At 47.5% G+C, this 12486-nt stretch overlaps 1 protein-coding gene across 2 annotated transcripts in view; it reads left to right on the forward strand.

Annotated features, from left to right (window-relative positions):
• The window catches only part of KDM4A (lysine demethylase 4A), a 46027-nt gene that overhangs the window by 14170 nt on the left and 19371 nt on the right, over window positions 1-12486 (forward strand). For both annotated transcript variants that reach the window (XM_086716729.1, XM_025931139.2), the window contains exon 11: window positions 1053-1429. In XM_086716729.1, the coding sequence (XP_086572855.1) occupies window positions 1053-1429 (377 nt within the window). The remainder of the gene's footprint in view (window positions 1-1052; window positions 1430-12486) is intronic.

The raw sequence follows: 12486 nt of genomic DNA on the forward strand, positions 1-12486 counted from the left end.
CAGGTTGGCAGGGAGTGGGGGCACATAGAAAGGGCGCCCAAAGGGGAGTAGCAGGGGTGATGGTGTGCAGGTGTGGAAGCACGTGAGCTTTCTTGGCTGTAATTTGGGAAGTTGGCATTGGTGTCCTGTAATTTGAAGATAAGGGTGGGAAGGGCTGTGCTAGCAGATGAGGCACGAGAAGTAGGAGTGAGATGGTGTGTGGACTGGCTGCTGTCTTAGAGTTTGCGCACTTCGGGGCTTGAGGGGCCGCTTGTATTTTGGGAAGGAAGCGACGTCAAATGAGGCGTGGTGGAGCAGTCACTGGGAGTTGTTGCGGACAGACTTGTTGGGGGGTCTCGCTTCAGTCTCAGGTGAGGCTTGGAGCGTCTGTACTGAGGGTGCCCTGGTGTGTCTGCAGACATCTGGATGGCACCTTGGATGGGGCCCGGGGCTGGGCTCCCTTTGTTGAAATTTTCTTAAAAAGAAGTTTTTTTTAAATGTTTTTATTTATTTTTGAGACAGAGACAAAACATGAGCAGGGGAGGGGCAGAGAGAGAGGGAGACACAGAATCGGAAGCAGGCTCCAGGCTCTGAGCTGTCAGCACAGAACCCAATGCAGGGCTCGAACTCACAGACTATGAGATCATGACCTGAGCTGAAATCGGACGCTTAACTGACTGAGCCACCCAGGAGCCCCTCTCTGTTCAAATTTTCTAGCTTGAGGTCACCAGGTCTCTGCTGAGCTCAGGCCTTTGTTTCCTGCAGGAGACCTCTGAGGAAACAGCAGCTGTCACTTACTGAGTGTCTGCTGCATGCCGGCCTAGGCCCCCGTCGTAGACACAACCATGGAGATAGGTGGTAGACGGCTTGCATTCCACAGGACAGAACTGGAGGCCCGGCGCGGCTGAGCGGTCAGCCCCAGATCACACAGTGACCCTGGAGGTGACAGAGCCAGAATATGACGCCAGGCCTCACTTGCCACCCACGTTCCTTGTGCCGTGCCACTTTGCTTTTCAGTAGCTTCAGACATGCAGGACGAAGTTGGCTCTGGCCAATGTGTATGTGTGTTTCAGATTATTCTGACTCCACGGAAGTCAAATTTGAAGAGCTTAAAAATGTCAAACTGGAAGAAGAGGATGAGGAGGAAGAGGAGGAACAAGAAGCGGCTGCCTTGGATCTTTCTGTGAATCCTGCCTCTTTAGGGGGACGCCTTGTCTTCTCAGGTTCCAAAAAGAAATCATCTTCTAGCCTGGGCTCCAGTTCTTCACGGGATTCTATTTCTTCCGACTCAGAAACCAGTGAGCCTCTGGCCTGCCGAGCCCAAGGGCAGTCGGGAGTTCTCACTGTGCACAGCTATGCCAAAGGGGATGGCAGGGTCACCGTGGGAGAGCCCTGCACCAGGAAGAAGGGCAGTGCCACCGGAAGTGTCAGTGAGCGGGAGCTGGCAGAGGTATGGGCCCTGGGTGGCGCCCGTGGGGGAGGAGCCACCCTGGCAGGGGTCCCGTGGAGGGCAGGGAGTCCGGGGGCCAGGAAGTGCTTCTGCAGGTGTCCAGGATGGCAGGGGAGACCCCCAGAATGGACCTTCAATCTGCAGTGTCCGGCAGAAAGCCAAGTGGCGTTGGGTCCCTTCCAGTTTGCTCTTTGCCGGGAATTCCTTTTCGCTTGCCCCTGGGTGACAGTTGCAGAGAATTGCAGCCTTAGTGACAGCTGCAGATGTATAGCTATCAGGCGCGCCCTCTGAGCCTCCTTGCCCTAGAGCATGAGGGTTACGGCGGTAGTGCTTGCAGCCCAGATGTTCGTCTGTTAGGGACAAGGTGGTCTTCCTTACTCTAAAATTCAAGTTTTTTTTCCTTACAAAATCTTTTTTTTTTTTTTTTCCCCAGTGTTTATTTTTGAGAGCAAGAGAGTACAAGCGGAGATGGGGGTGGGTAGAAGGAGAGGGAAAGAGAGAATCCCAAGCTGGCTCTGCACTGTCAGCCCAGAGCTGCGACGCAGGGCTCGATCCCATGACTGTGAGATCATGACTTGAGTGGAAATCAAGAGTTGGACACCCAATGGATTAAGCCACCCCGGTGTCCCCTTTTTCTTACAAATCTCCCCTGCTGTGTAGTTGCCTAGAGGGATTCTCCCTCCACTCCCCCCATACGTTCTTCATCTTCAAGTGCAGCATTGTTGACAGAACATCCTCTCAGAGACCAGAATGAATTCCCAAAGCTGTAAATGTGAACGTTTGTTCAGGCTTCCTTCTAGAACATGTTGTCATCAAAAGCTGTTCTCTGTTTTGTGTAAAAAGGCTCTTGGTGGATCTGAGTTGGATATAGCAGAGCTCTGTTGAATGCAGCCAGACTCATGCCTACCCAAGTGACCTGCTCTTACTCCCCAGCCTCATGGCTTATGTGGGTCAAGTTGCAGCCGTGAGGCGGGGGGTGGAGGTGTGGGGGTGGGATGGGGTTAGTGGCAGATGGAGGTCAGTGCAGAAAGGTTTCATTTATTCCCCATTTCCTTACTTTGGTCTTCTAAAAGTTTTTATTATGAAACTTTTATTTTTCATTTAAAAAAATTTTTTGGGGTGCCTGGGTGGCGCAGTCGGTTAAGCGTCCAACTTCAGCCAGGTCACGATCTCGCGGTCCGTGAGTTCGAGCCCCACGTCGGGCTCTGGGCTGATGGCTCAGAGCCTGGAGCCTGTTTCCGATTCTGTGTCTCCCTCTCTCTCTGCCCCTCCCCCGTTCATGCTCTGTCTCTCTCTGTCCCAAAAATAAATAAAAAAAGTTGAAAAAAAATTAAAAAAAAAAATTTTTTTAAGGTTTATTTCTGAGAGAGACACAGAAGTGGGGAGCTTCTCTGTGTCACAGAGAGACACTGAGAGCGGGGGAGGGGCAGAGAGAGAGGGAGACACAGAATCCTAAGCAGGCTCCAGGCTCTGAGCTGTCAGCACAGAGCCCGACACGGGGCTCGAACTCACAGCCAGCAAGATCATGACCTGAGCTGAAGTCGGCTGCTTAACTGACTGAGCCACCAGGCACCTGTATTATGAAACATTTTAAAAGTATACAGATAGAATAACCATCACCAATTGTTTACATATACTCATTGTCTCTGAATGTTCACTTTTGGCGTATTGGCTTTCTCTTCTCTTGGCTGAAGTGCTGACCCTGAGTACATATTACAGTCCTTCTAGTTTTCCCAGGAGTCCCTTTTTGTGGTTGGTTTGTTCCTTGTCTTGAATACCCGCGTAACTTTCCTTTCTGCCTTCCCTCAATATCAGGGCTCAGTTTCTGTAGCTCTCCTTTCCCCTGTGCGTGTCCCTCCCTCCATCTGGGTGGGAGCAGGCAGGCGGATAAGCTGAGGATCACGTCTCCTTCTCCCTGCTTCCAGCAGCTGTTGTCTGCTCTCCTGTGGCAGCTTCCACAAGAGGCGGCTTTCCAGCTTGGACACCAGAATCCCTCACAGTCCCCGTTGCCACATCTGAGCCATTCTTCTTCACAAAGCTCCCCTGTCCTCATTCATCCTGCTGTCACACTACAGGTCACGCTGTCCTCTTGCAGCATCCTCCTGACTTTCTTGCCTGCTGTTGCACTCACAACCACAAAAACAGCTGACAGTAGCAAGGAGTTACTACACGCAAGATACTTCATATGCCGTTCAGACTCTGTTACTGCTCAGTTAATCTTACCAGAGTCAAGGGTCAAGGTTGTGTGTGTGTGTGTGTGTGTGTGTATGTAACCCACTTTTTCCTTCCCAAATTAGGAACTAGTTAAGGAATGAATCATATAGGTGTCAGGCATATGGAGCTCAGAATGTCACTTCATTGCCAGTAAAAATGATTGAAGAGAGTGGCTTTAAACCTATGGCCAAATGGCTTTGCTGCTCATTTACCCTCAGTGACACAGGTTACCTACCTGGTCACAGGTAGTCCTGGAGGACGCAGGCCTCTCCTAGTGTCTGAATATTTCCCACCTGCCTTTCATGTGTTGTGGACACAGACCCCAGCGCACTCACTCTGCAAAAGGCAGATTCCAGCCAAGTGAAGCTCATTACCATCCAAGTGTTGGGGAGAAAAGCCAGGAAGCCCTCCACATGGAAATATGCTAGGGAGAAGGAGGCTCCTCTCTGACATGCTTCTTATTTCTGCTCAAAAATCATTGAGTGCCTTCCTGGCTCCTGTTTACTTCTGTATGGCCTTCTCCGCTCCATCCCCACCCAACCCTCTGTCCGCCCCCTCCTTGATGTGCTGCCATCTTGGAACTACTTCAGATTCTCTGAAGATACCTTGGCTGCTCTGCCCCTTTGCTTTACTCCGTCATCACTTAGGTGTGCCTACTCTGGGCTTGGACTCTGCCCTCAAAGAGCTTATAGTCTAGGTGCGAGCAAATAAGGGTGCTCCTTAGGGATAAATCTTGTAGTCCAGGTGGAAGAGTTAGCAGCTCAGCCTGGGGTTGGGGTGATGCGTTTGGCGAGACTGCAGTGAAGCAGGCATTGTAGCTAGGCCGAAGGTTTGCAGGAGTACGCCCGGTGGCTGGAATGAAGTTGGGAAGGGAATCTGGGAGAAGAGTGTGTTCCGAGTGGTGATGGTAGCTCGTCCAGAGTCAGAGCATTTGGGGGACTGCACTTGGTCTCAGGTTCTGAGAGGAACTTGGGAGATGTTGCTGGAGGGTGTCAGGAGCCAGGTCGTAGTGGTCTTGCCTATGTTCCAAGAAGCAGTTTGACTTTGGAAAGTTCACCACCATGTGGTTTTTGAAGTTTATTTTGAGAGACATAGCACACGAGTGGGGGAGGGGCAGAGAGAGAGAGAGAGAGAGAGAGAGAGTCAGTGCAGAGCCCGATGTGGGGCTCGAACTCATGAACTGTGAGACCATGACCTGAGCTGAAGTCAAGAGCCAGACACTTAACCGACTGAGTCACCCAGGTGCCCCCAGAATGAATTTTTAAATGTACAAAGATGCATATGGATAAATGAAATAAACCCGCAAGTGCTCCTCACCTAGACCCGATGGTTGTCAATGCTTTGCCACATTTGCCTCATCTGTCCTTTTGTCATTTGAAGTGTGTTAAATCACAGGTGTCGTTTCTTCCCCACTTGGTGTTCCCTCCAAAAACGGTGGGTATTTCTGTGATCACTGTGTCATTATTGTGCATAGCAAAATCAGAACACTTAGCAGCATCTAATACCCAGTCAAAAATCAGGCTTCCCCAGTTGTCTAAAGTGATTTTATAGTAGGTTTGTTTGAATCAGGGTTTAGTCTAGTCTCACACCTTGTGTTTATTATGTCTCTTAAATCCCATCTTCTGAGGCAGTGCTCCCTCCACTCCCTGACTTACTCAAGAAACCATGTCAGTTATTCTTCAAGTTGTCTGGCAAAGGGTTTTTTAAGCTCTACACTGATGTTTTAGAAGATTGCTTTGAAAACGGTATAAAGGTTTTGGGGTGGGGAGAGGAAGTGGGCAAAATTAAACAGCAGAGGTTCTCCTGAAGGTGGTATTATGGATGATTTTCACTTCTTACATATATGAATTATTGGAATATTTTTTATGACTGCCGTGTATAATCAAATATTTCTGTTTTGGGAGGAGCGAAAGATTTGCAATAGGGAAATCAATTTGGAACCTGTTCCTTTAGTCTGAAAGAGAGGTGGAGCGGACCCGGACTGTCGAGTGGTGACAGGGAAGGGGAGCAGGAAGTGGATCTGAGGGCCACTGTGAGGGCAGGAGCACAGGACTAGGGGGCTGGCTGTGGGGTGGGTAAGGAGGTGGGCGGGGGTTGACTCGGGGTTCTGGCATGAGTTACCGGATGGATAGGGGTGCATCAATGGAGAAGCCAAGGGGTATTTGAGTGTGGCTCTGGAGGTGAGTTCAGTTTTGGGCCATGCTGAGTGTGACTGGCGTGTGGGGTGGGTGACGGGGATATGTGAGCACAGACATAAAGCTCAGGAGGGGTCTGTGGGAGGCAGTCTTCAGCAGGGTATCGGGGGCATGGAAGAGCTCACCTGTGGAGCAGGAGGAACACTTTTCATCGTTAGAGTGGAGGTAGAGACCGGGGAAGAAGAATAGCCTGATGTTTTGGGGGACTAGGAGAAGGCCATGTGTCCAGGCCTGGGGGAGGAGAAGGACTGAAGAAGACCTGGGAGCGGTGGCCAAGTGTGGCTGTGTTGTTGGAGTTCATGAGGGTGAGGTGTGGGGACTGGATCCTGAAGTCTGAGCAAGAGGGGAGGGCGTGGGGCTCCAGCATACGTGGACACAGGAGGGGAGGGCTGCAAGGTGGGTTGATTTGTTTTTTTTAACTTGTAATTAACTCCTTTCATTTTATTATATTTAGTTTTAAAAGTTTGGGTTGATCTGTTTTTAATATATGTAAAATACACATGACCTAAAATCTGTCATTTTAACCATTGTTTAGCGTCTAGTTCAGTGGCCTTCTATACATTTTCATTTAGTGTACGGCCGTCGGCAGGCTACAGATTATGTTGAGGTGGGAGGAGTCAGGGAGTCCTCGGCATAGGTCTCCCGGAACAGTTCTCTGCTCATTGGAACCCGGCTCTTTTCAAGTCAATGCTCCCAAAAACCTTTCATCGCTCCCGTCTACTTTCCTTCCTCCTTTGAACACCTGCAGCACTTGGCTTCTTTTTAACAACCGTCCATCTTGGTCTCAGCACAGTTGTCATAGGCTGCAGAAGGTAAACTAGGAGCCACGCCCTGTGCCCCATTCGCCTTGCTTCTTGTGGCCCCAGCATGGTCGTGGGGCTTGGGCCGTGAGCCTTCTGTAAATGTGGAAGGAATGCAGGGAAGTTAGTTGTAGTAGGAGGCTGGCCTCAGGATGGATTGATTGGGTGGAATGGGGGACTGACAGTCAAGGCTTGGGGCAGAAGCTGAACCACTTTGTCTATCCCTGGAGAGGTCTAATGGCATTGTATCTATATTTGGAAACAGCTGGGTTTTGAAGAGCACCCTTGTGTCCCTCCTACCCCTACTTTGAGCATCCCCTGCAGTGTAATTCAGGCCTCTTGCTGTTCAGTTTATGTGACGTTCTGTGTCAAGGGCCTTGGTAAAAGCACCCAGATCGACTGACTGCTGAAGCATCAAAGCTTCAGAATTTTCACTTAACTGCAGACAGAGCTACAGCGATGTCTGCTGTAAAAGTTCTTGTTTAAGCTGCTTTGGAAAAGTGAGTTCCCAAAACCAAGAGGGCACAGTTCTTCTCTGTACAGAAGAAACCCCATCAAGAACATTGACCTTGACCTGGGTACCTGATGTTAGACGAGGGAACATAGAACTCAGGAACCTGAGATGTGGCTCTCCTGCAGGCAGGGCCCTGGGAGACTCTACCTGATGTCCCACTCCATCCTCACACAAGATCCTTGGTGGGGCAGTGTTCACTGCTCCCACACTGGTAGTGGATTGCTCCTTGCCTGGGCTCACACAGCTAGTTGATAAACTGAGGTTTGGACCCAGCTCTTGTTACACACTGAAGGGATTTAGAAGTCGGAGCACATCTCAGGAAAAGGAAAAGGCAGCGCTGTGAGAAAGGCTGTGGGCACCATGTAGCAGGAGGAGTGCTTTGTCCAGAAGATGAGAAAACGTGGAAAGATATTTTACTATTTGATAGACCTGACTAATTTGGTCAGAGGCAACATGATGGTAGTGGAAAGGGCAGAGACTTGAGACTCGCACACCAAGTCCCCCTCTGGCTGGGCCATGAGCTCCTTGAGGCTAGGGATCCTGTGTCACCTGTGTCTGCATTGCCACGGCACCGAACCCAGTCTGCTGGGTACCTATGCTGGTCCTGTAGGAAGCACTCAGAATAAACAGGTGTCTTCCTTTCCCAGAGCTGCATTCTGGTGTTCTTTGTCTTGATCCCTCTATCTCCTACAGTACTTGGACCTATAAATTGATTTGTCTCTGTCTTCTACCCCATATTCGTGTCCTGTTGCTGCTTAAACAAGTTCCCATGAACTGGGAGTCTTAGACCATAAGTTTATTATCTTCCGGTTCTTTAGTTCAGAAGTCTGACATGGGCCTCACTATGCTGAAGTCAAGGTGTCAGCAGGACTGTGTACCTTCCTGGAGGCTCCAGACTGAGACTCCTTGCCCTGCCTAGCTTCTTCAGACTGCCCACATTCCTTGGCCTTTTTCTTCCATTTTCAAAAGCAGCCAGATGGGGCCAAGTCTCGCTCACATCACATCACTTGGACACCGAGTGTTCTGCTTCCCTCTTTGTTACCATTTTTAAGTAGGTTTCAGGGGCGCCTGGGTGGCTCAGTCGGTTGAGCGGCCGACTTCGGCTCAGGTCATGATCTCGAGGTCCGTGAGTTCGAGCTGTGTGGTGACAGCTCAGAGCCTGGAGCCTGTTTCAGATTCGGTGTCTCTCTCTCTGACCCTCCCCCGTTCATGCTCTGTCTTTCTCTGTCTCAAAAATAAATAAATGTTAAAAAAAATTAAGTAGGTTTCACACCCAATGCAGAGCCCAGTTGTGGGACTTGAACTCACAACCCTAAAATCAAGACCTGAGTTGAGATCAAGAGTTGGATGCTTAACTAAGCCACGCAGGCACACCTCTCATCATTAAGCACTGTTTGATTACATTGATTACCTGCCCAGATAATCTAGGATAATCTTGGTATTTTATCTGATTAGCATCCTTAATAGTCTTGTCATATTAACATAACATTCACAAGGGTTAGAATTGCACACCTTCCTTATTCTACCACATATCTTCATATGTCTTCTTCCACACATTTCTTCCCTCTCTGCCTATAAAACCATATTCAGTCTCTTTCCTGAAATACAATTATAGGAAATTCCCTTTTCAGGCTATGATCTCATTTCTTCCCTTAATCTTCTCAAGAAGAGTCTCTGATGCATTCATTCCTTAGTTCCTTACTGTCTGCCTGCTGGAACTTTCTCTGAAAGTCCTGAGACCTCCCAGTTGCTGAGTCCCTTGGCCACTTCCTGCTCAGCTCTTATGTACTCTTTGGCACTGCCTCTTTCCCCTCCGTGAAACCTTCCCCTCCTTGCTTTCTGCTTTCCTCCTACTCTGCGCCTGAATCTCCCTTTTTTCTCTTGTCTCCTATCCTGGAAGGGCTTAGTCTCCATTCAGTTTATCTTCCACTGGTAATGTCATCCACTCCCATGATTGCAATTCTGAACCTGATGCTGAGGATCCCCAAATCTACAGCTCTTGCTCAAACTTGCTTTTTTTTTTTTTTTTTAATGTTTGAGAGAGAGCGCCTGCAAACACGTGAGTTGGGGAGGGGTAGAGATCCGGGAGAGAGAGAATCCCAGGCAGGCTCCACGCTATCAGTGCAGAGCCTGTCTCTAGGCTCGAGGATCCCTGAGATCATGACCTGAGCTGAAATCAATAGTTGGATGCTTAACTGACTGAGTCACCCAGGTGCCCCATGCTCAGACTTATTTTCTGAACCCTCAGGCTCAATTTCTTCTTACCCCCTGGGTATTTCTATAGAAATGGGGCAGTGTACTGTGCACAGCCTGCTTAACTTGGCTCGTTACTACTGCCTCTTCATCCATGTGAGTCCTGTTGAGTCTCTCTCACCTTGGCGATCCGGGCTGGAAATCCCATCATTTCTGTTCCTTTATTTTGTCCTTTTCTTACTTCCTGGTCCCCGCCACTACCATATCCCAGATTTAGGCCTGTTATCTAGCAGGTCTTCAAAGGGGGGAATGCAAGAAGATTGTTAGGGTGCGGAAATAAGATGAAGTTTATTTTATTTTTTTAATTTCATTTTTTTATTAAAAATTTTTCAATGTTTAATTTACCTTTGAGAGAGAGACAGAGTGCAAATGGGGGAGGGGCAGAGAGAGGGAGACATAGACTTTAAAGCAGGCTTCAGGCTCTGAGCTGTCAGTACAGAACGCAGGGCTTGAACTCCCGAACTGCCGGATCATGACCTGAGCCGAAGTCTGTGCTTTAACTGACTGAGCCCCCCACACGCCCCTCAGTAAATATTTATTGAATGAATGGGCCAGTGGACACTCAAACTTGTTTGAATTCACGTTTGGAAGGGCAGGCTCTGTTCTCCCTGGACACAGCCGGCTCAGAATTTGGTTTTTCTTGGCATTTCAGCTATGGGTCCTGTGATTGCACGTGGAGCCTGTGGGCCCAGTGTGACTTTTCTGAAGTGGCCCTGCCCTGCCACCACTTCTTCCTAGAGCTCCTAATGAATTGGTTTTTGTCACAGTTGCAAAGTAGCCCTTTTCCAGGCCTCGTTTCCTTGCTTAATGGGTTTTGCTAACTCCGTGTCTCCTAAAGGCAGGATGACCAAGTTTTTTAAGTTTTTATTTTAATCGCTCTCTTTTATTTCCCTTTGCTTGTTTTGTTTCTTAAATTCCACACAGGAGTGAAATCGTATGGTGTTTGTCTTTCTCTTACTGATTTATGTCACGTAGCATTATATTCTTTAGCTGCATCCATGTGGTTGCAAATGGTAAGATTTGATTCTTTTTTTTTTTTTTTTTTTAAGGTTTATTTATTTTGAGAGACTGCGAGTGGGGGAGCGACAGAGAGAGGGAGAGAGAGAGAAACCCAAGCAGGTTCTGCGCTGTCAGTGCAGAGCCCGATGTGGGGCTCAAACCCATGAAGCTGTGAGATGATGACCTGGGCCAAAACCAAGAGTCAGACACTTAATTGACTGAGCCACCTAGGCGCCCCAATATTTCATTCTTTTTAATGGCTGAATAATAGTTGTGTATATATACCACTTCTTCTTTATACATTCATTCATCAGTAAATGGACACTTGGACTGCTTCCATAATTTGGCTATTATAAATAATGCTGCTATAAACAGGGGGTGCATGTATCCCTTTGCATTAGTATTTTATATTTTTTTGGGTAAATACCTAGTAATGTGATTACTGGATTGTAGGGTAGTTATACGTTTTATTTTTTTGAGGAACATCTATACTGTTTTCCAGAGTGGCTGCACTAGTTTGCATTCCCACCAACAGTGCAGTAGGGCTCCTTTTTCTCCGTATCCTTGCCAACATCTCTTGTTTCTTGTGTTGTTGATTTTAGCCATTCTGACAGGTGCGTCAGACATTTGACTGAGCCACCCAGGCACCCCTTATTTTTTTTTTTATTTTAGAGCATGTGCGTGCAAGTTGGGGAGAGGGACAGAGGGAGAGAATCTCAAGCAGGTTCCACGCTCAGCATGGAGCCCAACATGGAGCCCCGTGTGGGGCTCAATCCCACGATCCTAGAATCATGACTTGAGCCAGAATCAAGTGTTGGGGACATTCAACTGACTGAGCCACCTTGGCACCCTTGCCCCTTTTTAATTGAATTATTTGGTTTTTGGGTGTTGACTTGTAGAAGTTCTTTATATATTTTGGATACTAACGCTTTATCAGATATGTCATTTGCTGATATTTTCCCCCATTCCATAGATTGCCTTTTAGTTTTGTTGATTTTTTTTTCCCTTTCCTGTGCAGAAGCCTTTTATTTTGATGTAGTCCCCAAATTTACTTTTGCTTTTGTTCCCCTTGCCTCAGGAGACCTATCTAGGAAAAAGTTGCTATAACCGATGTCAGAGAAATTACTCTCTGTGCTACTTTGTGGGATTTTTATGGTTTTAGGTCTCACATTTAGATTTTTAGTCCACCTTAAATTTGCTTTTGTGTATGGTATAAGAAGGTGGTCCAGTTTTATTCTTCTACATGTTGCTGTCCAGTTTTCCCAACACCATTTGTTGAAGAGATCATCTTTCTCCCATTGGATATTCTTTCCTGCTTTGTTGAAGATTAATGGACTATACAGTTGTGGTTTTATTTCTGGATTTTCCATTCCATTGATCTATGTCTATTTTTGTGCTATTACCATACTGTTTTGATTACTGTGGCTTCGTAATGTAACTTGAAATCTAGGATTGTGATGCCTCCAGGTTTCTTTTTTTTTTTTTTAACGTTTATTTATTCATTGTGAGTGAGAGAGCACGTGAGCATGCAGAGCCCAACACAAGGCTTGATTCCCCAAACTGAGATCATGACCTGAGCCAAAACCAAGAGCTGGAAGCTCAACCAACTGAACCACCCAGGCATCCCTGCTTTTTTTTTTTTTTTTTTTTTAATGTTTATTTTTGAGAGAGCATGTGCTCTTGAGCTTGAGCTTGTGCTCAAGGGAGGGGCAGAGAGAGAGAGAGAGAGAGAGAGAGAGAGAGAGATAGGATCTGAAGTTTGCTCCTCCCTGACAGAGAGCCTGATGCAGAGCTCAAACTCACCAACCGTGAGATCATGACCTAAGCAAAGATCATGACTTAACCCACCGAGCCACCCAGGCGTCCCCTGCTTTTCTTTTCCAAGATTGCTTTGCCTATTCGAGGTTTTTCTGTGGGTTCATACGAATTTTAGGATTTTTCTAGTTCTATGAAATATGCTGTTGGTATTTTGATAGGAATTGCATTAAATGTGTAGATTGCTTTGGATAGTGTAGACATTTTAATAATTGTTCTTCCAGTTCATGAGCATTGGAATGTCTTCATTTCTTTAATCATTGGAAT

The sequence above is a fragment of the Puma concolor genome, chromosome C1, assembly GCF_028749965.1.
Source record: "Puma concolor isolate L17-30 chromosome C1, mPumCon1.1.hap2, whole genome shotgun sequence".
In the NCBI taxonomy this organism is placed as follows: Eukaryota; Metazoa; Chordata; class Mammalia; order Carnivora; family Felidae; genus Puma; species Puma concolor.